General features: G+C 43.3%; 1 protein-coding gene across 1 annotated transcript in view; it reads left to right on the forward strand.

Moving 5' to 3' along the window:
* LOC104277819 (cytosolic purine 5'-nucleotidase-like) overlaps positions 1 to 24,043 on the forward strand; it is a gene marked incomplete at its 3' end in the record, with an annotated part of 34,383 nt that extends 10,340 nt beyond the window's left edge. Inside the window, exons 2-9 of the mRNA XM_009874581.1 lie at positions 685 to 758; positions 17,272 to 17,389; positions 18,734 to 18,829; positions 20,073 to 20,164; positions 20,347 to 20,404; positions 21,677 to 21,770; positions 22,747 to 22,800; positions 23,960 to 24,043. Of these exons, the coding sequence (XP_009872883.1) occupies positions 685 to 758; positions 17,272 to 17,389; positions 18,734 to 18,829; positions 20,073 to 20,164; positions 20,347 to 20,404; positions 21,677 to 21,770; positions 22,747 to 22,800; positions 23,960 to 24,043 (670 nt within the window). The remainder of the gene's footprint in view (positions 1 to 684; positions 759 to 17,271; positions 17,390 to 18,733; positions 18,830 to 20,072; positions 20,165 to 20,346; positions 20,405 to 21,676; positions 21,771 to 22,746; positions 22,801 to 23,959) is intronic.
* Between the last annotated feature and the right edge of the window lie 235 nt (positions 24,044 to 24,278).

Here is a 24,278-nt window from a genome sequence, read left to right on the forward strand (position 1 = left end):
AATTACTAGTAAAGTGGAGTTTAGAAAATAGCAGTTTTGTTGAGGAATTGCAGGGGAGTTGTAAATAAAAACAAAAATTTCCATAGTAGAAATAGCCTATTCTTGTGGATGAGAATTTATCTCGGTCTCTGTTTTACAGAGCTTTATTAAATGTTTTTGATGCTGTTGGTGTAAGTGTGGAAAAGGATCTGTTTAGGTTTGCTTTAAATTTCCAGATACATTTCCTAAGTAAGCAGTAAACGCTGTGAGTTTATTCACAGAAATGTTACCTTTTTTTGCTTTCCTTGTTACTTCTTTGTAATAACTTGTTTTAATCAAGCAAATTATATTGCTTCCCATCCTCTGCTTCCAGTTTCCTCTCACTTGAGCTCTGAATTCTGCTTCAGGAGATTTTTCACTTCTATTCTTAGGAATTTTTGCAGGTCACATGCAAAGCCGTGTGTGTGTGCATGCATGCGTGTATGTCTTTAGAGAGCATACCAATAATTAGAATAACTCTGCAAAGTCATGGCTTTTCTTCAGGAGAACTCATGGCAAAAAATGAGAAGTGCCTCCATTTTCAGGTATGCTTTCTGATTTTGTCCTAAAAGAGCCAGACATCCTGACAGCTGACAAAAAGTGTTGTAAAATGTGATTGTTTTGAAAATGCTCATATCTGTGGCTTTATTTCTTCTCTCTTTATAGGGTCTTTGTAAACAGAAGTTTAGCCATGGAAAAGATAAAGTGCTTTGGTTTTGATATGGATTATACACTTGCTGGTGAGTATCTTAATTTTTTTGGTCATTGACCTAGTTTGGGGTTTTACCTTTTGTTGAGAAAAAAACGGTTACTGGTTGAGCTACTCCCGTTAGCAAGTGCTTCTTCTAATAGCAAACATACCGTTCACTATTTGTTGCACTTTCATTTTAGGCTTTTCCCTTAACTGTGTTATCTGCAAGCTGTATTTTGTCACAAGCCATGTTGTGTAGTTCAGTTTCAAATGCTTATGGGTATCAAGGAAACCAAAGCTTAATAAGTCTCAGTGTTTCCTTAGGTTCTACTATATTCTGATACTGCCCTGGTGCAGGCTTGGCTTTGAATAACAAAGTGTTTTCTTTTATCTTTGGTGTATATGGCAGACCATGCTTTTAGCCTCCCTATGTCCTGGGAGGGTAATTTCTGAATATATTTTCCTCTTTCCCACTCCTCGGTTGGCCACATCAGTGACTCACTTTGAGAAGCAGCAAGGCAGCCAAATTAATGTAGAAAGCTTTGCCCATTCTTTATGGCAGATAGGCTTTGGGAGGTTGCATAAGTGTCATAAAATTTTTGCATTACTTCTCCGGTTTTTTTTTCAAATACTTGACAGGCGAGTTCTCTGAGTCTTTTGGTGAAGGAGGGGTAAAGTTACTGTTTTCTGCATAATCAGACTTGCATGGTGTTACATATTTTAAGGAAGGGATGAAAAGCCCTGTTCCACTTCCTAGGTTATAGTATCACACAGGTTGTAACTGAGGATCTCACTGCCTTCTTTCTCATTACCACTTACAAGGTTAAGGATCAAAAGTTCTTGTCACCCTTGATATTTCAATTTAGAATTGTGAATATAAACTGAGAAAATACGAGGTAGAGTGTCAGAGTCACCTAATAATAGGTTAGTGCAGTATGTCAGCTACGGTCATGTAGTTACTGTGACTGCCTGAGAAGGAATGAGAGATGGGTAACGTGGCCAGGGGCAGCATGAGGGGCACAGGAGTGGGGGTCGGTAGCTAAGGAAAGACCTGGGAGGTTTCCATGTGCTCATGGTTCAACACAACAGTGCAAGGAGCAGTTCTGGAAGCTGTGGCAGGTAGTTGCAATTCATATTTAGATCACTTGCTCTTGTTGTTTTAAGCCATGAGGCAATTGTTATATATAAAAGGGTTGGTTGTTCAACACCTTTTTTAAACATCTGTTTAAAGTTCCTCCCACTTTTTAAGTAATAAAGTGTATGATCGTTAATCTGTGCAGGCACGTGCTTTCAGTGTTTATTTCCCAGCTGTGACAGCACTGTGGCAGTGCTTTTAAGGAGCGCAAAGGAGTTGTTCAAGCACAAATGTTTTAAAAAAACCCAATGCCAAACTTGTGGGTTTCACTTCTGTAATGGAAAAACAACTTCTGTGCCTTTCGCAAGCTAGCAGCGTTTCCCAAGGACTCAGGTGATGCCGGTGGGGCTGGCGTGGAGCATGAAGCGTGTTGCTAACTTTCATCCTGACAGAAGGAGAGCTTCAGCGCTATCCTCGCTTCTCTGACTGTTCATTTTACTCAAGTGTTGCTTGTTCCTGTAAACACAGAGCAAATGTGTTGTGATCCACAAAACGATGCTTGATTTGATGAGAGGAGAAAAATGTGAATGTTTCAGGCATCCTAAAACAGTACCCAGGGACATAGAAACCTGGGGCTTCCAAAGCTGGAAGATCCCAGTGCTGCAGTTAATCAGGCAAGGTTGGTGCAATTATGGGAGTTGAATGACAGGGTCTGGTGCAGAAAAAGAAATGGGATGTGGTCTGAGCAGAAAACCGGAAATCTGGACCACTCTGGGGTATGACCTCTTCCATAGTACAACAGAGATAATAGTTGCTGATCATTTTACAAGGAAATGGGAGAATGTAGTTAGGTTGGAAAGTCTTTTGCAGATGAAAAGCATTATTCCTAGTAAGCACTGTTTTCCTTTTTTTCAACTGGGAAATTAACATACAAAATTACCTGTTTGTCTTCTTATGCCTCAGAGTCATCCTTTCTTCTCCATATGGGCTTTTGTTATCTGACCATTATTTGCTATATGTAACTGTCGCACACAAGAAAAATTACTTGATAATTGCAGGGACTTTAAAAATAGTGTAGTGTTACAATATAATTATGATTGTAATTAATTAGTTGGAGATGATAATGAAGAAGTGGGGCAAGTGAAGTATTACACTGGTATGTTGTAGACATTAGACCCTGTTATGTTTTCTGTCCAGGCATGTTGTCCCTTTCACAGTCTTTCACATGGACATGCTACTCTCTAGATCAACACAGGAGGAATAATGTAAGAAGCTAGTTTTATACGCAATTTAACATCTGGAAACATATCTGCATACCAGATGGTGCATGCTGAGCAGAAGCCTTTTGGAGACCGTTCAAGACATGTAAATAGACCAAAGAAGAACAAAATTATCTCCAGTGTCATCAACTCCTCATCTAGTATTTTACATTTGTACTTTCAGATATTGCTAAGTCACTCTCTCTGTAAAGTTATTTAAAAATATTCCAAGCACAGTCTTCATATTCAATGATTGAAGGCAGTCAGAGCCATTGATCTTCCCAAAAAATATATCCAAAGTCCTTTTCCCACTCTCTGTCATGAACTTTCACATCAGAAATAAAGTGACGATATTCATCCTGTAGCTGATAGCCATACACTCTGACATCTCTGAAGAAGAATGATTATTTTGGAGCACCTTGAATTACCCATCTTGTGAAGAGGAGGCTGTGATGTCAGCAAAAGAAAACACGTTGTCACTCTTCTCCCTTTCTTCTTCCCAGATCAGTGGACACTGGTGGCACCATAAGTCTTGCTTAGGAGGTGGTTCAATACCAGAGAAGTCAGAATCATTTGACTTATTTTGAGCTTTAGAAGCCTGAGACAATTTTGTTCTTGTGCTTTATGAGTTTAAGGACACAAACTTCTTACAATAACACTGTTTTCTGTCTAGAATAATCTAATTTTGGTAGGAAAGTGGCATTTCCATTTTGAAGTATGTTGTAACAGCTACTACACACATGCTGCAGTGATCATGTGTTCTACTACTAATGTGACTGAGAATGTCAGCTTGCCAAGTGACAGCAATTTTAGTATCATCGTGTCACATTGCACATAAAATATTTCATGCATTTTTTATAGGGTACTATTTCTTAGCCTTATTAAATTGAATGACCACTTAACTCAGAATTGGAAGAATTCAAGACTGTGATATAGCATTGCCATGGTGATTTTGTTTGCTTTCATGTCAAAATTAGGTTTCAGTCTGAATCTGAATCTCTGTTTAATAACTTCTGTGTTCTTCCATTGTGTTTGTCTCTGTCCTTGCATAGGGTTGGGAAATATTGTTAGTGGTGGGTTGGGCAAACAAAGTCTTTTTGTCTAGAAGAAAAGAGCCTGAAGGTTTTAGTCTTCTGTTCTGAGAAATTATGGACATTAAATTGCTGAATTTGTAGCCACTGCGATTATAGCTAGAATTAATTTGACTGCTGGTAGCTCAAAATAAAGTGAAAGCAAATTGAAATTGAAATAACTCTCACAGGCTTTAGATTTCTTGTTTTCCCATCAAGGGTTGCTGTTGGATCCTCATGGAGTGAATTAGATCTCCTACATGTATGGAAACTCCCAAGTCTCCCTAGGTTTATGTGCTGAATACACTAATACTAGAGACTCAGAAATCTCTGTTGTATTTGAAGCTGTTTCCTTCCTATTCAGTCTGTTTGGTTTGCTTGTGTGAGTGAATCACATTTAATACATTTAAAAAATGTTTCTTTTAAGCTGGGTGCTGCTAGTGGGAGAGAAGTCAAAGGAGCAGGAAGAACAGCGTGGTTTGGCTGGTTTGTGTGCGTCGTTAAATAGTTAATGCTTAAAATCTTGGAGGGGTTGACGCAAACAAGAGTCATCAGCTATTTCAGCCCTTGCTGTTAGCAGAGGTTAAGACAAGTTTCTGTGATGTTAGGCAGCCGTCACCCTAGCTGCCCTGCTTCTCTGCCACTGACCTTGCTGCCTGCCAGCCTGGGAGCGAAGCACGAGCCGATTCCCCAGGGTTCCCTTGCTCCTCGGAAGGCGACAGCATCACACCAGGGTCTGCAAACACGCGTGAAGGGCTGTGCTTGCTGTCAGGGCAGAACGGAGAATTTTTGAAGAATTCCCATTGAAATCCTGAAGTTAGAGAGATTTGAGTGTCCTTTTGTAGTGCGTTTTTGTTTGCTAAGTAGTAGTGTCTTCTGTTATCTGAATGATTCATGTCTGCTTATTCATCCTGACTGGCTAGAAGACCAGTAGTCTGTAACAATTGTGGTCTGCCTTCGTGTTTTATTAGTACTGTCAAAACTGCCCATGCTTTGGTAAAGGAAAATGTTGCATGTAATCCAAAAGATTCACAGCCTTCTCTGTTTTGTGTTTCCTGCCTATTGCCAGAAGATAGTTAAAGGTATGTCAGTAGAGAGTCTTAACTGCCACACTCACCTGAGACTAGCGAGACCAGTTGGAAATGCAACAGAGAGAGACTGGTTTCACATAGGATTTCGTTTGGCTGTTTCTTTGTTACTGTGAGCTACACTTGTAATTAGTAGGTAAAGCAGGAGGCCTTGGCATTACTAGGTCTTAAATGGGACAGGCTGCACAATGAGGTGATGGATGGGTGGATGGGTGGATGGATGGATGGATGGATGGATGGATGGATGGATGGACCCAGACAGGAGCAGGGCTAAAGCAGTGGGCTTCTCAAACAGGCTTTCATTTCACACTGGGCCACTGGCAGATGGAAAAGAAATTGGTAAGAATTACAAACTCAGTTGTGCTTGAAAAGATTCCTCTGTGACTCTCCTCCGTCTCTGAAAGTTATGGCCTTGTTGAAAGTTTTATCTTCTGTCTCTGAGGTAGATAAGATGTAGTATCAGTAGGCAGGATGCTTTCATTTGGACTGCATTTCCTGTCCTTAAATCACTGCTGCTTCCATGTTCTCCAGAAATCTATAATAAAATTATCATTGGCTGCTGAAAACTGAATAAAAAAGAAGGGGAAATGTGGCTTGGAAAATGCTGGGTTTATTGTGTGCAAATATGATTAATACAACATAATCTGATTGGAATATAGCTTGTCTCCTGGAAACATTGCAAACTTAGTGCCAAGATTTGGTGCACTGCAAAGATTTTATTGCAAAATTGTTTATGCTTTCAGCTGAAGCATTTAGCTTCTCATCACATGGGAGGAAGACATGGGAAAGACAGCTTTGGTCTTTCCCAACTTAGTCCAAAGTGCAACACGCTTAAACAGGTTTTGCCCCTTCCTCAAGTAGGTGTTTGCATCTAAGCCATTCCTGGAGTTTGGAGGAGAGGGAGATTTTTCACACCCACATCTTATTTTGAAATGTCTTTCTTTACCTGTCGACTCTGGAAAAGATACACTCAACCACAAGGCAGAATTGGTTTGTTGGTGGGTGTGATCTGGCAGAAAAAATGGCAGCTGAACTGGAAACGGATTCTTCAATTGATCTAGTATTTTTACTGTAGCTGAGTTGTATTGTTTTTCTGTGTTTTAGTTTCCACAACTGAGAAGTGGGACTAATGAATTTGTACCTTGTATAAAAAATTGCTAGATTGCACAGATGAAAAAACATATAAACAAGGGAGTTTTATACATGAGAAGTTGAACTGAATATTTTAAAAAAGCTGCTGAGCTTGTAACGTAAGCAACTACAAAGAAGTATTTGTTCTTCTGTTTGGATACTGTTACTGTCTATTTATTGCTACTGGACTCCAATACTAATGTTCCTCTCCTGCTTAGATTAAAGATGTGTCTTTAGTTTCATCATGCCATAAGGACTACAAGCTTTGAGACTCCTTTGGGAAGATACTAAGCAGCTTTTTTCCCCCACACACTTCTCTGGATAATACAATTCTTTGTGTCATACAGAAATAGTATGGTGGCTGGAGTAAGCAATTGGTAGATGTGGCAAACAGTAGCCTTCAAACTGTCGTAGCAAAAAATGAGACACGCCTTGACTCTTGCACATCTGCTGTCTGCATTTTCACATTTACGCATTTCCAGTTTAACAGGTGCAGACTGCGCAGATTTCAGAGGCTGGTTTAGCCATTAGTGTTTTAAAGCTAAAGGCAGATGGAGAAGCTAAATTGTTCCTAGTGTGCTTTGAGCTGGACGTTTTTTTTCAAATACCGGTGCAGTGCTCTGCTTACTGTCCCTGCTCCCGTTGTGTAGCTGCTCTTCCAGAGTTTGACCATTTAAAGTTGTATAATGAGCAAGCCAAGGTCTGGAGCCTGGGATCTCGTGTGCTGGCATGGGGAAGGAGGAGCGGAGAACTCATGTGTTGCTTGCTCTGTCCCAGTAAATCACCAGCTGACAAGCTGCTAATCTGCAGTCTGTGGATTCTTGAAGAATCGGTGTTAAACAGAAGCTGCTGAAAGAACAAGTCTTCACAGTGTACAGAAAGTTTCAAAAGCTGCTATATTCTGTTTTCTTGCTCTTAAAAACATGAGAATAACACTGAGCTGGGTCAGCAGGCTGTAGTATACCAACGGCCATGGCCAGTTCTTGCCAGACAGGTGGAAATACGGAGGTGTTTTTCACTCTAATAGACTCCCCTATCTAGCAATCTTAATACCACAACAAAAGTACTATTAAGTTGCAAAATGATTCAAACAGCTTACTCTGTAGGAGAAACCAAAGCTGACAGCGCAGGCAGCTTTAACTCTGAGATCACGTGTGCTGTTGCTTTGTGAATGCCTTATTTTAGCACACTACAGAAAAATTAATGTATGTGGCTTACTGACAACCTGGGCGCTTGTGCTACATACAAACCCAGGCGCACAGAGTTAAACAAATGTGTCACTTTTCAGGCTCACTCTCTTAAGTGAATATGGAGAGAAATAAGAAGCTGGATCTGTTTAGATCCCAAATAATGCCTTAGGTAGGGTGTATAAATGGCTACTACACCTTCAAGTAATTTTATTTCTAGATGCTAGCAAATTATGTGTGAACATGAAACCCAAGCAACCATTTCTTCCCTGTTCAGAAGTCTCCACTGAAGAACTAAGCCCATATTTTGGCACAGTAGTTTGTTTCTATGTAAATACAGATATTTCTAGTACGGGATTATGACTCCCAGTGTGCTGTATCTGAGAGAGGTAAGTTGTGAAGGCCACTTGTTAAGCACACCAGAAGATTCTCCTGTGTCTGCATCGGCCGTGGTAGAAGTCGAAGTAACACTTGATGGCTATTTGGAAAGAGAGATGCAAGGCAAGTGGGGCTGGAGGTTTGTGCTTATTAAAAAATCCCATTAAAAAAACAGATAACTGTATAGTCAACTTCAAAATATTATTACAGTGCAATGGAATGTTATGCTAACTATTTAAATAGACAAACTGAAGTTTCCTTGAAATGCAGAGTCCGTCTGAATGACTTCTCTCAGCGTGCAAAATGTGACCTCAGTGCTGCTGTTGTTACCTCAAGCCATGCATTTTTATTCAGCAGAAGAAATCTTTCCAACACTAAGCTCTGTTTTGCCAGCCTCGGAGGCATATCCAAACAGCCCAAATCTTTGTTACATCGAAGGCAAACAAAGTGCAGCAGCAGAAAGCTAAAAATATCTGGAATTTACCAGTGAGAGCGCTAATAAGCCTGCTTTGGGAAGAGTTAAAGCTGATGATACTTGACAACACTTTTGCTTTTAAAACAAGTAGAAACACAACACTAAAAACAACCTGGAGTGTAGACCCAGCAATTCAGAACCAGGCTGAACATAGGGTACTGTTTTAGTCCTTGAAGCAACAAACAACCCCTGTCTTTACAGAGCCTCTTAGCATGCAGAGTGGGAGAATAGGAGCTGATACGGTTCCAGGTTAGAGGTTTCAGAGCTGAAAGCTGTGCTGTGTGCACTTGGGGATGTTTGCAGGAGCCCTAGAGGTAAGGAATTTTCCATTGCTCTTAGGCTGCAGAGTGGGTGCATAGCTGCCTTTCGGGCAGTGCTGCAGCTGGGGACTGCAGAGCCTCTCTGTAGGTGTGTGCTGGTTTCCACCCAGAACCCTGTGTTTGGCATTGTCAGAAAAGGGTGTTGGGCAGCCACTGAAGCTCAGATCCAGAAGGTTCAACCCTCTGATGGTCAGTGACTCTTGCCTTGCTTCCTGTTAGCAGATTTTCTGTCAAAAACATCTGTGGCCGGAAGAGGCTTAGTGCAAAATCTGGCTATTCATGCATGGCAGAGCAGCTCGTGTGTTAAGCATACGAAAGGATCCTGAGACACACCTGGAGGTTTTGTCAAGGTCTTGTTTGCCCGTCTTTACAAATACATAATTTCTCATGAAATAGAAAAAATACATTAAGTATTGAAGTATGCTTAAAGCTCAGCTTTATCTTACTGCACAGAATGCCTCTGTGTTTGAAAAGGTTTCTTTGGTTAAATGAAAATTGTAATCAGTATGGCAGCAGATTCTTCTAATTGTAGAGTGAAAAATAGAGTGAATTTAGAGAAACAGAATGTACTATTGCTACCCGTTTTGTTTGTTTGGCACTATGAAAACAATTTAAATATAGACTGAAATACTACAGTTCTGCTTTGCATAATACAGTGCATTTTTATTTATGGTCTAGTGGTTAAAATGAAAACCCAAGAGTCAGTAGGACTGGGGTCTGTTCCTGGCTGTTTTTCAACTTGTTTTGACCGTAGACAAATCCTTTATGGTCATAGTTCAGCTGAGTCCATAAACAAATGGGCAAGTCAGTGATTCACCACGTTCCTAACTGAAAACATATGAGTTGTCCCATGGGTTTGGTTTGGGATTTCTTGCCGTTTACAATTAGGCACGTTTACCACTTCATCAGTTCATTTACAGGCACTGCGCTCCCAGGCCGGCTGGGCCCAGACACGCAGGACCCCACTGCCCTGCACGCAGGGAGGCACAGAGCAGGCTCGTGTTTGCATGGGCAGAGATGGGCTGACACCAGTGCCCTGCGCAGCCAGGTCGCTAAACAGTGGTGTCCTCTCTTCCCTTCACATACAGCGAGGATGCTGTGAAGGGAAATGTCTGCATCGGCTGTGGCAGAAGTAACGCTTGATGAGTCTTTGGAAAGAGAGATGTAAGGCAAGTGCGACTGGAGGTTTGTGCTCAGTTTCTGGGTTTGCTAAGCCAGCCGAGCGTGTTTGTGCGGAGGTGCCCGCAGTACAGGTACCTCTGCAGGGTTTCCAGTTCTCATGGAAAAGAAAGTCCTCTGCTGTGTTTGCAGGGCAAGTGAGGAGCGAGTCTGGCCTCCCATCAGAGCTGAGCAGTCTTACTCTGTTGTCAAAACTGAAGGGAAGCTGACACCCAGGTCTGAAACTTCAACATGACATCTCAGGTTCCTTCCTGCACAAGTACTGAATTATTTTAACACAGACAGCAGCGCAGCTTGAAACGCTACCGTTTCCCTTTCATTATGTTTCAGTGACAGTGCCTGACAACTCCTCCCCTGGTTAGGAAAAACCTGTAGCACACAAGCTGGAGTCATGAGTATTCTAGAGCATAAATCCTCTTTTTTTCTAGTTATATATGAAAACTGGCATTGCTCTGTGATGGCTTATGAGGATACTAGATACCTAGAATGGAGGGTCAGTATGTAGAGGTCAGGTAGTGCTCTGTACTACCCGATTACTTCTGGGGACCCTCAGACTCTTAGCCCTACAGCTGAGACAAACTTTCCTTAAACTGTGGCAGTACGTGAAATGCCTGCCCAACACTTACTTGTATGTTTAATGGGTATTGTTGCTTCTGTGGGGTTTATTTTTTAATTAAGTCCAGTGTCCCAAACACCTCCAGGACTGGTCCCTCACTATTTCCCTCTGGATTCTCAGCTGGAGTTGCAGTTGGGATGATCGGAGGTGCCAGGCCATGAGGATTTGGTGCTTGTGTGAGATAGTCAGTGGTCTGGTTGGTTGCAGAGTGGTGTCTGTCACAGACATCCTGGCAGTAGCTGGCACTAAGTGCCCAACTTCGGGGCTACGTGCAGAGGAGATGTTGACAGAATGGAGAGCTCTGGGGACAGATCTACCCGATTTTGCAACGCTAGTCTAGAGTCTCGTTTGATAGACGTTGTTGGGACAGAATGCTTAGATACTTGTACCGTTACAGGGAGTGGGGTTGTAAAAGGGGATCTTGGTCCTCAAGGCTTTCACTGAGCACCTTTTGTCAGCACAACATTGATATGAATCTAATTCTAATACCCACTTGGATTATTTATCTGTGGTGCAATTCAAAATATGGATTAACATTTAAGATGAGCAGCACTTTGATCCTGCTGTTTAAGTCAGGTTTGTGTAACTTCGGAAATGTATTTTCACAAGCTTAATTCTGCATGTTGTGCCTGAGATGTATATAAATTTGGATACTAGCTAACCCACCTGTCCATATATGTCCCTAACTGCCTGATTTGCATGCCTTACTCACTGGGGAATAAACAGCAGCCGAAATAACCTGTTTCTAGTTATTTTGCTTTAATTTCTTTAAGACTGAACACAAAATAATTGGGCTGCGTTTCCTGTGCTTCAGAAAAACGGCTAAACCCCTTCCATTATCTGTACACCCTTTGGCTTATCTGTTTTTGTGTGACCTCTGAAGAAGCCTGATAGCAGGTAAAATTTTTGAAGATTGAGTGTTCTGTTAAAGCTTTCTGCAACCCTTTGAAGGAGGTCATCACCTCTTGTTTGAGAAATACTGATCTTATCTGAACACCTGAAAGTCAAAAGCCAATTAGTTTCTTCTGCCAACCAAAACAGTGTGGGTTGACTAAGGTGTTTCAGTTCCCAAGAGACCCTCAGAGGCCGGGGCCAAGGACGAGGAAGCCCACAGTGCTCTTGGCAGCTGCATGGGGAAGGAATCAAGCCGGTATGTGCCCAGAGCATCCGAGCGGGCGATGCACCAGCTGCAGAAAGCAGCTGCTCCCGTGCAGTCCCCTGCCAATGTGGGGGTGTTTCTGGGGGCACCGTGAGCTCCTGTCCCTGGGCTGCCTCTCAGCAGGCAAGGAGTTAGCTGATCAAGGGGGTAAAACTCCTTCAGGAGATTCCAGGACGTCACATGAGAGCACACAGGCAATAGAGAGTGACAGGTGGGGGAAAAGCAGCAGTAGGGATGAATCAGTCTTCAGGTCATCATTCAGTCACCCTGCCTCTCTCCCTAGAAGCGAGCTACTCACTCTGCAGGCTTCTATTATTGCAGCAACCTCCTGAGCTTATCTCTCCCTTCCTAAACCAGGGTGATGGTGATGAGGAGCTGCTGCCTCAGTGCTGTGGGAAGCCAGCACGTTGTCACTGTTATCAGTTCAGGCCTTTTACCTGCACCAAATCCGTAGTGGTCAGAAGTCTGGCTTGCAGGTGTGCAGTTTGAGACAGCAAATACATCCTACAAAAGAGACAGGGCTGAAGCAGTGCCAAAAGGAATGCGTACTGTAACTTCAGCTCCTGCTTCTCTCCTGTGATCCATAACTTGTAAGAAGTGTCGAGGAGCCCTGGAAGAAACCATGTTACACCTTCATTGAGAAGCTGCCTGACGTTGCAATCTGTGTGTGGAAGAGGAAAAAGGAAAGAAATGGGCAGCCCTTGGAGGGTTTTCTCCTCTCCACAGCTTAAACAGAGCCATCACATGCACTACAGCCTTTCCCAGCTATTCGTTTTGAAACAAAACAGCCTTTAAACACTTATTTTCAGAGAAGCCTTCCAGGAGGTCTGCATACTTCAGTGGGTCCTTTTCGCAATGTCGATACAACTCATTCAGCTTTGTATTTAGTGAAAAATGGATCTCAGAGTTATTCCTGATTACTCTGTGCATACCTGTAAGCTGCAGAATAGCTCTGGTCTTCTGACTGTGTGTGCTTGCAAACCAGTGCACTGCAATACACTACAGCACATGTGCAGGTTTGGTACTGGTTTACCCTGCAGTGCCTTGCACGTAAAAGCCCAAGTGTAAGTGTGTTGAAGTATACGATTGAACCTGGATGTGCTATGTCAGACTTGACTCGGTGTGCGAGGCTCTTGCTGGATGCTCCTTCAGATGTAGGGCAAAATTCTCTTCTCAGGTTCCCGGAGTAGCTCCTGACTCAGTCTCTCGAGTCTCCTGCGCTGACACGTGCAAGCGTTTTGTGGTGTGAAAGAAAATGAGTGCCCTGAAGTGAGTAATGTGTCACCGACTGAGGAATGGACAATAATGGCAAAGCCCCAAAAAGAGCACGAGACCTGTTCTTGAACCAGTTGCTCTGCGTCTGAGAGAAACTCAAAGGTTTTGTGTCACATGGGCAATGTGCTTGTAGCCTCTTTCTCCTAATTATCACTGAGCTGATGATCTAAGACTGCTTTGTGGATATGAGGACAGAATTTTGCCTGCAGGATGCACGATTACTGACTGTGCCTCCCCTATAAATCATTTGTAAGTGAATTTGGAATAGCTGCCAGGCCGGCTTCTGAGCTTACCAGAGGACAGAGCTCCAGCAGACACAGTCCCACGTGGCACAGAGCTGTTGCAGTTTTAAAATCAGTCTGATTTTTTTCTTTAACAGGGGAGCCCAGTGTAACTCCGTCAAGACTGGAGTGACACTCTGAATCTGCATCTGCCTCATGTGAGTTAAAATCCTGGCAGCAGCATTTTGCATAAGCTGGAGCCTCTGTAGAGATTTTTTTTTTCTTTTTCTTTTATTTTTTTTTCCTTTTCAGGAAGGCTATAAAATCGTTACTGTATGTGTCTTGGCAGCAAAGGTAAAAACAACCACACAAATGCATGAGAATTGCATACCTTACCGCACAACCCCTGCTCATTCCAGATCGGCTTCCCTCCTCGCACGTACCGTGTAAGGGATGCCCACACTCATCACAGACCTGAAGGCTTGCAGCGTTCACTCCCGGGGTACTGCTTTTTACCTTTCAGTAGTATAATGTTAAGCCAAGTGATGGTATTAAGGGGAGGCTGAAATGCTGTCAACTGGCTTCTGTTTTTTTTAAACTCTTGGTTGTTTTCTTTCCACCCTGGTTGCATAATCCCCGAGTGCTGGGTGCTGATTGCCCTGCGCTGCTGAATCACTTGCCTGTGTTGGAATACGGACTATTAAAATAATGTGGTCCTCTGGAGCCGGGGACTTGGCATGGTGGCAGAGCCACGGCCATCAAGTAGTAAGAAAAAAAAATCAGAGTAAGTTGTAGCGGGTGCTTTGGTTTTACTGTCATCCTGTGTGCACTGGGCAAGGATGCTCTGAGTTGATCTCATAGCTCTGCCTCTGTACGTGTCACAGAGTTGGGGATGCTTGAAGACTTAGCCCTTCTCAGCTGAGTGAAAGAGCTGAGCACAGGAGATAGGGTATGGCTAATAGCTGAATTCATGGCATTGCCGTGGCACACAAATCATCTTCAGTTGTGGTCTCAGCAACCAGGTGTGAGGGAGGGTGATGTTCCAGGAAAGGTTTTTAAACTATTTTTTCATCATGCACAAAATAATATTGATCCATCCTCTCTACTCTTTTTCCCCATGGATGACTGAAGTAAACAAGATGTGAGAGAGAGCAACAAGCCCTGAGTACAGTACTGAAATACATTTTTTCATCTAGTAATGCATATAACTGGGGCATCATCTTCCCCAAATGTGCTGCCACAGTTGCAGCAGTGTTAGCCTGTTCGTACTTGATCTGAAGGAGGTGGATCGTTTGTTTGCCTGGAAGCTCAGATTACTGAAACAGGCGTTCGCACAGGCGTTCGCTTACGAGAAATGTCTGTGGGTTGTGGCTTGTACCCACTGATGCAGTGTGTGCTGTGGTGTAGGGTGCTGTCAAGGTGGGCTTGGTGAGATCTCAGTCTGTTCCCAGCTGTGTGTCTAATTAAAGGAAAGTTTGTCTTAAACAGTAAGTATGATGGTAACTGGAGAATGTTTATTGTCTCTTTACTGTTTCCAGTTCAGTTTCCTGTGGGTCTCCGTTTAGTTTGTGTATCAAGGAGGAGGCTCTTATTTTGCAGGTATTGTGGAGTAGTAGAAAAATAGGGAAGGGACCTGAGGCATGAATGAGCTAGTAGTTTAGTTTTATTCAATGAGATATCAAGGAAGCAAAGTCTAGAGCTTGAAAGGTGATGGGAATAACTGCCTCCCAAAAAGAAACATTCAATTAATCCTGTTGCAGTACTGCCTGAACAGGGAATTGGCATGGTGAAGACTGAGGTTGTGATATCTGTTCTTCAGCCTTTTTCCTACTGGTACATCAGCTTGTTTCCGGAGAGAGTTAAAATGAAGGCTGTAGTGATAAATCTAAGATAGAGAGGCAAATACAGAAAGGAAGAAATTGAGTGAGGGCATTTTGTGAGCAGCTGGCCACCTCTCCCACCACAGCCATTCTCTGCCCGAGTGTTAACAAGATGCACAGGCTGTTGAACAGAAAGCCCTCAAGTTTCCCTGGAAAGGTCCTGCTGGAGCTGTTGTTGAACCATTTCTGCTTGTCCAGAGGAGATGCCAGTGTGCTCCTTGAGATGCTTTGTGTCTGGGCAGCATCACCATGGCTGGTGAGTTCAGAAAGAGCAGGCTTTCCTTGGAGAAGTATTTTGTTTGGGAGTGGTGTTTTGTGGACAAGTTGGTTAAGTGGTCAAATTCCTGGGAAGCTAATGAGGAGGAGGAGCGCAGCAGCTTCACGGACAGAGGGGTGGACTGGAGGCTCCTTCACGTAACAGGGAGCTTCGCAGCTCTTTCACCTGAGAATATGTGCAGGTGTATTTATTACCATTTTCCCTGGGAAGTGCCTTTACTGTCCTGCATCAGAGGAGTTCCTTTTTGCAGATGATGCTCTGGTGTCACTCTCACAATGATGTTCAACACCTAACTGCCTTTTGCTCCCTCCAGCTCTAGCTCCTTCCCCAGAATTGCCTTGTCAGTCACTACTTTCTTCATTAGCCATAGTTTTTGATTGCTTGCTCCTATCTGTAGCTCAATCAACCCTTCCTTTCCTAAATGAGAGAAAAGACTACGTGCATTGAATGTTGTATCATGTTGTTGATGTTTGCCATCTGTAAAATAATGCTTGAAGATTTTGATAACTGTTTTATTGATTTTAGTTATCTGTTTAAGAACATTACAGGTTTGCTGATTACATTTTTAATGGTGTTAGTTTAATGGGGAAATGAAGTTTTAGGATTCTGGTTCTGTTTAGATTATTAAGAGATACAGGGACCCTCTGTCATGGTTCCTATGATCTGAGTCTTTTGACAGTCTTGTTTCTTCTGTAGTCCTTGCCTTTTTAATATTTTTTTAGTATTTTATATATTTGGTTTCACCTCTCAAATTGAGCTTCTGTGTTCCACAGTATATATACAGTGGTAATTACCAGGGCAGTATAGACAGTGTGTGTAAATATATCTTGTGAGGTCCACAGATGTGCTAGCTCTCTCGCAGGAAAAACAGTCTGTCTTCTAAGGAGCTTACTGTGTAACTTGCACATTTTTGTATTTTGCTCAGATAAATGTGAAGTGTTCAGGTGTTTGAGACACGTTGGGCCCACTGAACCCATGATAACCCTCACTGCAGACAAGGGTTGTATTTGACGGTGTTCCACCTTTGGACCAATCCGAATGGATTTGGACCAATGGAGCAAATGCAAACACACTGTCAGAGAAAACAGTGATTTCTATCTGTCATAGAAACACAGGGATTTCCTTTTAAATGTTAATTTAAGGGGCTGATTAAACCGTCACATTTGCAGTACATGGGAAGGTCATTTGCAGGAAGAAGACAGCCCTGGTGGTAGGAACAAGTCCATTTCTTTTGCATTGAGCTAAGGTGTGTGTCACAGATGAGCAGCTCCTCTGAAATGAGAGAACAGTAAGCTTGCTTTAAAGAGTAGCATTTTGATGCACATGCATAATAGCTAACAGATTTTTACAGTACCATATGGTATTATTAACAAACAAATCGTATGTTAACGTGACAGCTCTACCTTCAAGCTAACTTCATCTGCAGCAAACATAAATTCCCCCGAGATGAAATCTGGAGGCAGTACTAAGCTTTGAGATTGTATCTAGAGCAGTAACAGTAGCACAGCAGTGATAAATTTCAGGCTTTCTAACCATGAATACATGTGTTCCCAAGATTTATTGGTTTCTTCATCAGCTTTGCAAAAACACAGCAAACCTAAACCCCGATCCGAGCAGGTGGAACAGGAAGTGTTCGTGCATCTGCTGAATGGGACTGCAGGGAGAGGAGCTGCAGCTTGAAATATGTGTTTCCTGATGCAGAGAGCTCTGATAGACTGATGGATATTTCATCTGGTGCACGTTGCTGCTGAAACCTGAACTGCTGCTCCGCTCACGGCAGTCCTGGAGCATGAGCTAATTCCACCGCGGCTCCGGGCTGGGGACCCAAGGCAGCGAAGGGCAGGAGCAAAGAAGGGAACGTGTGATGTGGAGGAGGGAGGAGGGCGAGCGGGTACATTACTTTTTAACTGCCTTCTTGTTTAACCCCCTAGCTGTTTTCAAATTTTCTAACTGAAATCTCATCTTGGTACAGTGTATAAATCCCCTGAATACGAATCTCTTGGATTTGACCTGACCGTAGAAAGATTAGTTTCCATTGGATACCCTCATGAGCTGCTCAATTTTGTGTATGATCCTGCATTCCCTACCAGGTAAATGACTAACAGATACCGACCCAGCCTGCTTGAGGCCTTGAATATTTGTTCTGTGAAGTTCAGAGGCAACACGTGAGGCCAGGTTTTCAGAGTTGTGCCTGTGAAGCCTGTGGTTGACCACAGATCATGGGGAAGGGAGCAGACTGCTCCAATATGTGGAGAGCCTTTGTACACATGAATCCATGCCAGCAAAGAGGGAGTGTGCAAGAAAAGAGGCCTGCTGAAAACATGGTCCAAAAATAACCTTTAAAGCAAAGACTGCAGAGACACAATTGGATTAGGAGTTGAATCCATGAGGCTGCTAGAAAATCTCAGTACATTTTTCTTTGAAGATTTCAATTAATAATGTCCTGGTGCATAAGACATCCTGGAAATTAAGCTGACAGTAAACAACAGTTCTCTTGTCTAGATGAGTCAAATGCCAAAAGCAAAATTAATGGTGCGAAGACACTAAATTTTTACATTTTGTCTTTTGGTAGCAGAGGTAAAAAGGACCTTGCTTATTTTAAGCAAGGCTTTTGATCTAACTCCACATGTTTAAGTTGTTTCCACTTGTGCCTTTGCTGGATTTTGCTTTTTTGACTCCCTTAGAGTTCTTTACAAAAGACTGGACCAGAGAGTCTATTGGCTTGTTGTTCCAGTTTTCAGTCTGGTGACCTCCTTCCTTCCCTCCTCCTATGCATGTTTTACTCCAAGACTGATGCTGGGTGCGCCCAAGCCTGTAACAAGACAGTAGCCCTTCCCAGACCTGTGATGAAGGCTCCATTAAATCCACTGCCTTCTTTCCAGGGAGGGGACAGAAGGAATGTCTCTGTGGGAAGGCTACATTCTCCAGATGAAGGCTACTAGATAAGTGAGACACGAGTTTTGCTGGAGCTGGAAACAGGAATGTACAAAGCATTTTTGCCCCATCTGGCTCTGCCTGTGTCAGAGCGACGAGAAGGAGATTTCTTTATCACACCTCTCTCCTCCTTGCAGCCCAGCAGCGCTGTCAGGGAACCACAAACACAGGTGTCAAATTCGTGACCCTGTGGAAGGGGCCCTCGTCTTCCCTGGTGTGTGCATAGCTAAGCCTCTGCCGGGTTAAATGGTTCCGTTTTCCAGTCAGTGAAGGGCAGGTCAGCTCTACCTTTCCCCGGGCGATGCAGGGCTCTTGTTGCTCACATGCAGCTGGGTAGAAGGGACAGAAAGGACCCCGTATGCATAATAACAGCAACTCTGTTCCAATGCGCCCCACCAAGGGAGCGAGCTGTTCTAGAGCTGATTTGAAAAGAAATGCTGTTAAAACGGGTGCCGTTCAATAAACTCGCTTCTTCACGTCTTGAATTGCTTTCTTAACAGAGGCCTGGTGTTTGATACCCACTATGGAAACCTGTTGAAAGTTGATGCCTATGGGAACCTGCTCGTGTGTGCACATGGCTTTAATTTCCTCAGAGGGTGAGTTCTGTCTCTTGGCTCTTCTTTTTGACTTAATGCGCTCATTTGTGTCACTGATCCTCAGGGCACCCATTGTATGAGAAGCTGCGGGGACTCCACTACCAGCAGATGCTCTGTCGGTGTTCCTACAGCTCCCGAATTGACTGGGGATGCATTGATGGTCCCAGACACAACAACAGCCCCAAGTTTTTACAGAGGAAAGATCCATGCTGGCACAGGCATGTCTGTAGTGTGCTGGAAATAGAAGGTGTGCTGTGAGAAGGGCTTGATGGGATAATCCAGGGGCTGTTCCCCTGTTCTGGCATAGTTTAACATCAGCAGTTAAGACAAAGCCATTGTGTGAGGGACTGCTGGGAGCAGAGGACCCATGCCCTGTGAGTCTCTAAACTCCACAGACATTGCTAAAAAATTCAAGGGCCTGAGCTGGCTTGGGGAAGGTGTAAGCTTGCCTATCCTTTTGTGTTTCTGACCTTTGAGGGTGACAGAAGTGAGGCATTTTGTGCCGTATCCTGCAGCCTTCCCTGGCTCCTTGCATTTCTTTTGCCCTAGAGAAGGTGCTTTAGGAAGCAGAGGGGACTGCAGTGCTATGTGCCTGCTGTGTCCCGGCAAGCACAGGCCAGCTCAGGGCCCCCAAGGTGACAAACTTAGTCCTTGCAGGCCTGTAAGTCCTTGAATCAGGAAGCCGAAATTCAGAAAAAGCTCTTACATGTTCACTCAGGTTCCTCTTTGAGTGAGTGGTGATCTTCAGAAGCTCCAGAAATGAAGGAAACCAGAATGATTAAATGACTTCAGTCATCGCCACCCTGCTGATTAATTGCAGAGAGCCCCAGGCAAACCTCCCGCAGCACAGCCCTGCACTCCCCAGCTGAAAACTGCTGGGGGAGCATAAAGCAACACATGGAAAGTGGGGGAAAGTTTAAGATAAGCAAACAATGAAAGTGCAGATGATTTAAGGCATCCTCAGAGCCGGGAACAGCACGAGGCTTAAGGTGGAGTCCTGGACTCTCGACCAGTGTTTCCTTTTGTGGGCCCTGCTGGGTTTGCTGGTCAGCGAGGAGGGCTTTGAGGGCAATGCCAGGGGATCAGTTTGGCTCTTGTGCTGCTTGTGCACATGGGAACTGGGTGCTGGGTAAAGCACAATGAACTCGAGTTAATGGATCCCGCTACAATGATCTTTTGCCGCTCAGCACGCTTTATCCTCTTTTTTTGTGATTTCATTCTTCTCCGCCTTATCTGTTCTCAGGCCTGAAACACGGGATCAGTATCCAAATAAATTTATCCAGAGAGATGACACAGATAGGTTTTACATTCTGAACACCTTATTCAATCTACCAGGTGAGTCGAATGTGAGCCTGTTTCTGTGCCTTTGAAGCCAGTAAAGCTTTGCTAATGCCATACTCTACTAATCTGTTTTGGGGTTTGTTTTACATGAACTTTCTTATTTTGGGCACAGGGCCTAAGTTAGCTAGCTGTATGGTGCTACCCTTATTTTAAAAACATGCTTTGTTTCTTTGCAGAAACATACCTATTGGCTTGTCTAGTGGATTTCTTTACTAACTGTGACCGGTACACTAGGTATGTATTCCCCCTGGTTTGAGGTGCTGCTGGCACATATATAAGTAACTGTTATTATAAAGAGCAATACAGTACAGATGGAGCTGTTCTTAATATCAGTGGAGACCCCTCAAGTGGTTTCAGTGGGGAAAAGTTCAGGCCTCTTATTCTTCTGACTTTAAGAAAATTCAGTGGTGATGAGAGACAATCGATGTGTTGTGAGGTTTCCTTCACAAGGTGTATCAGTATCACCATAGTGACTGACATGGGTATTTGGAACAGCTTCTGAAACCATACACTTATTACAGGCACCAGAGAGCTCATTTTGAACCCGTGTTCCACTGGAGCCATGTTGGAACTGGTAACTGAAAGGTCGAATTTCCTCAGCCAGTTACCACAAATCCCTCATGTCATAATTCATTCACTTAAAGGTGAAATGCTGTTGTGGTGTTAAAGGCTGTTTGTGCAGCGTGAGTATTTACCTAGCTTTCAGATAGGTATAAGCACAAAAACAAGCTGCGGTTTGAACTGGCAAATGTGAATGCAGCTGTGCTGCTGACTCATGTGATGGGTTCTCTTTGCATATTATGTGAGTGGAAGGCAAAGGTTTAATGGGATTTTACCTGGGAGCAGAACTGTTTATGCTGACAATCCATCAGGTGAAGTATTCTTTCTCTTGACAGGCATGATGATTGCTGTCAGAATAAATACAGCTCTGTTTAATCCTCCTTGATTTTATCTGATGAAAACTCTCATGGATGTCTTAAAGATACCACCACAATAAGTTGTAGAGGAAATTTCTGATATTAACTCTAACTGTTCAACACAACAGTAGCTCCTCCTCTCAGCAGCAAGCATTGCATTTAGTTGATTTCCATTGCACTGCCTTCTTTAGTGTTGGAAGGAGGGAGAAAGAGCAGCGTTCTGCTTACTTTCTCCGTGCCGTTCATCTTTTGTAAAATGCTGCGAAATGCACGGTCCTAGCCTTTTTCCTTTCTTGTAATATTGCGGGTCAGAAATGTGAGTTGCAGGCACAGGCCCACAATTAGGAACTGTGGAGGCACAAGTCCATAGTTAGGAACTCACATCCTGAAGCTTTAAACAAACGTTCTTCAGTAACACCTAGATTCTGCTGAATTCTTCTTTCAAGTCTGAGTTGCAGTAAAGTAGTAAATAAGAAACCGTTATGCTAAGATGAAAACACAGTCTCCAAACAGCATTTTGACTGTCTTCCTGACGTGCCTCTTGCCTGCTGCAGTTGGCTGCTACAATCTCTTTTCTTTCTCCTCACAGCTGTGAAACGGGTTTTAAGGATGGAGACCTCTTCATGTCCTTCAGGAGTATGTTCCAGGATGTCAGAGATGCTGTTGACTGGGTTCATTACAAGGTGATTGCAAAAGCACCGTAGTTGTAACTGAGTTAAGAGGGTCTAGTTTGTAGCTCATGGGTTAAGACGTGTTAGTCCACTTTTGGGCAAGAATCTTGCTTTGCCGCCTAGTGAGCAAATAACAAATTGCAGTTGTGTGTGAATAAGTTAATATCTTGACTGCCTGCCTAGTAATGGAACTTATCGGTCTTGGCTTCCTGTTCCTTTTTATTGTGCCCATATTACATTTTTGTACTGTAATTGATGGGCCGTGAAGGTATTTGCTCTTACAGTCTACAACTTGTACATTGTCCTAATTGTTAATATAGCATTTTACTGTAAATAGTTTACATTGTTACTATCTTATGTGGTCTAAAAAGTATCTGCATTGAACATCTTTATTTAGAGAGGAGAAGCAGTTCATCTTTTTCACACACTTGTGCACAAATTTAGAATATAATTCTGTGGGCATTAACATCTGGTTAAAGACCTGATTTTCTTGTTCTTTCTCATTCAAGAGATCTGTTGGGGTGGGATGAAGAGCCATCACAGGAGAACTCTGATCACAGTCATACTTGTGGTGGTCCTTTTAGCCATGCAGAAGTCAGGAATCTATTTTTATTTCCTTATGCAGTGTTGTCTGATACATGTTGGAGTTGACCTTTGAGTAAAGCAATATGGTCAGTGTTGGAGACAGGTCGTTGACTGTCTTTTTTGGTATGGCAAATCTGTTTTTTGTTTGTTTCTATTGTATTCCCTTCTGAAAGGGTTAAAATGCTGTTGAAGTGGATTATTTACCATGGTGAGGGAATCGATGGATCACAGAGTTTGTGATGGTCCCTGCTACTCAAAGCCTCTCATCTCTAGAGTCACTGGTTCAGATTCGCCCTGGTTTGTACTTTCACAGCATTTTAAAGTGTGAAAGTTGGCATTACTTTGATGTCTCTTACATCATAAGTTTCCATTACCTCACTGGCCTCTGTTGTTTCTATTTCAGGGATCGCTCAAGGAAAAGACGCTTGAGAATCTGGAAAAGTATGTGGTGAAAGATGTAAGTGTGAAGTCACTTTACTTGTGCTACGTGACATTCTGTACTGAGTAAGCAGGCAAGAAATAAACATGCTGATTTGCTTTACTAAATCACAAAACAGATAACGCTGTGATTTCTATTGTAATAACCAAAGACAAAGTGGAAAGTTCGGATGCAGTCTTTGTTCTGAGCCAGTGATCCATGTGATTTTGTATTCACATGCACGTTTTTTACGTAAAATATCAAAGCTAGAGGAAACTTTGTCACGGGACACAGGTGAATAAGCTGGCAAGGCTTGTGGTGTTTCTTTTAGTGGTGAAAGCAACTGTGTTCCCTGCCCAAATTTTCTCTGCCCAAGCAGACCTCTCTTTAGAAAGCAACAGATGGGCATCTTTTTAGACAGAAGTACTGTAAAAATGCTACACGCATTTAGGTCATGGGGGACTGAGGGAAAGATCCTGAAAGACTCACCAATGTGCAGCCTCTTGGTAGCCCCAAAGTGTGTGTTCAGCACATCTAATTGGGCAAGCTCCAGTGATTCCCTTACTTTCGCCCTCTCTGTGGTGTGCAGGGCCTCTCTGGACCACTTGTGGTATAATTATTCCGTGGTTTAGATGAGCTCTATGGTAGAGTATCACTTTAAAGCAGCTAACTTTGTTTCTAGTTACACGCCTGCAAAATTCTCAGGAAACCGTTCTGTGAGGTAATCAGCTACTCTGGCAATAGACTGAGATTTATGGTTCAATAAAAATAGCCCCAGGAATAAATTCTCCCTAATTTGAGGCTGGAATTGTAATGCGCTCCAACATGCGGCTCGCGTGAGCTCAGATTTCACCTGCCTCTGGGCCCATTTTGGGAATGGACTTGGAGCTGGAAGAGCTGCTTCAGTGTGCCTTGCCTGGAGCAGATGGGTGGGACAGCTCAGGGTGCCTGGCGCAGTGGTTGGCAAAGGCACCGCGGCTCTGCTGAGCCCTTCTGCCGCCCCTGGCCTCTGCTCAGGAGAGGTGTTAGGTGGACAGACCAGCAGCTTTCTTGGCTCTGGCCAGTGCAAAACATGTGAGTTTGCTTGCTCAGTGGTTTGATTTGCTTTGTTTTGTCCAGTGGGATCATAGGTGAGAGTGTTTTGCCCATGATGCATCTGTAACTTTTGTGTATGACTTGTATGTCCCTTGGCTTTCAGGGGAAGCTGCCGCTGCTGCTCAGCCGCATGAATGAAGTTGGGAAGGTGTTTCTCGTCACAAACAGTGATTATAAATACACAGACGTAAGTGCTACTTGAATTGTGTCATTGGCATATAACGGAATAAGCAAAAGCCAGCCATTCAGTTATATGGGTTTTGACAGGATGTCTTCTGGTGGACAATCATGTGTTTTCTATGCTAGGTGTAGGGTGGTTTAGTGGTGAATGCAGATTAGGTCTTGAGTTGTCTTTTGGAGTCCTGGTTCTGCTACTGACCTCACATGGGTCATCAAAGAATCACACAGAATCACAGAATGTT

The sequence above is a fragment of the Apaloderma vittatum genome, unplaced genomic scaffold (assembly GCF_000703405.1).
Source record: "Apaloderma vittatum isolate BGI_N311 unplaced genomic scaffold, ASM70340v1 scaffold40818, whole genome shotgun sequence".
Lineage (NCBI taxonomy): Eukaryota > Metazoa > Chordata > Aves > Trogoniformes > Trogonidae > Apaloderma > Apaloderma vittatum.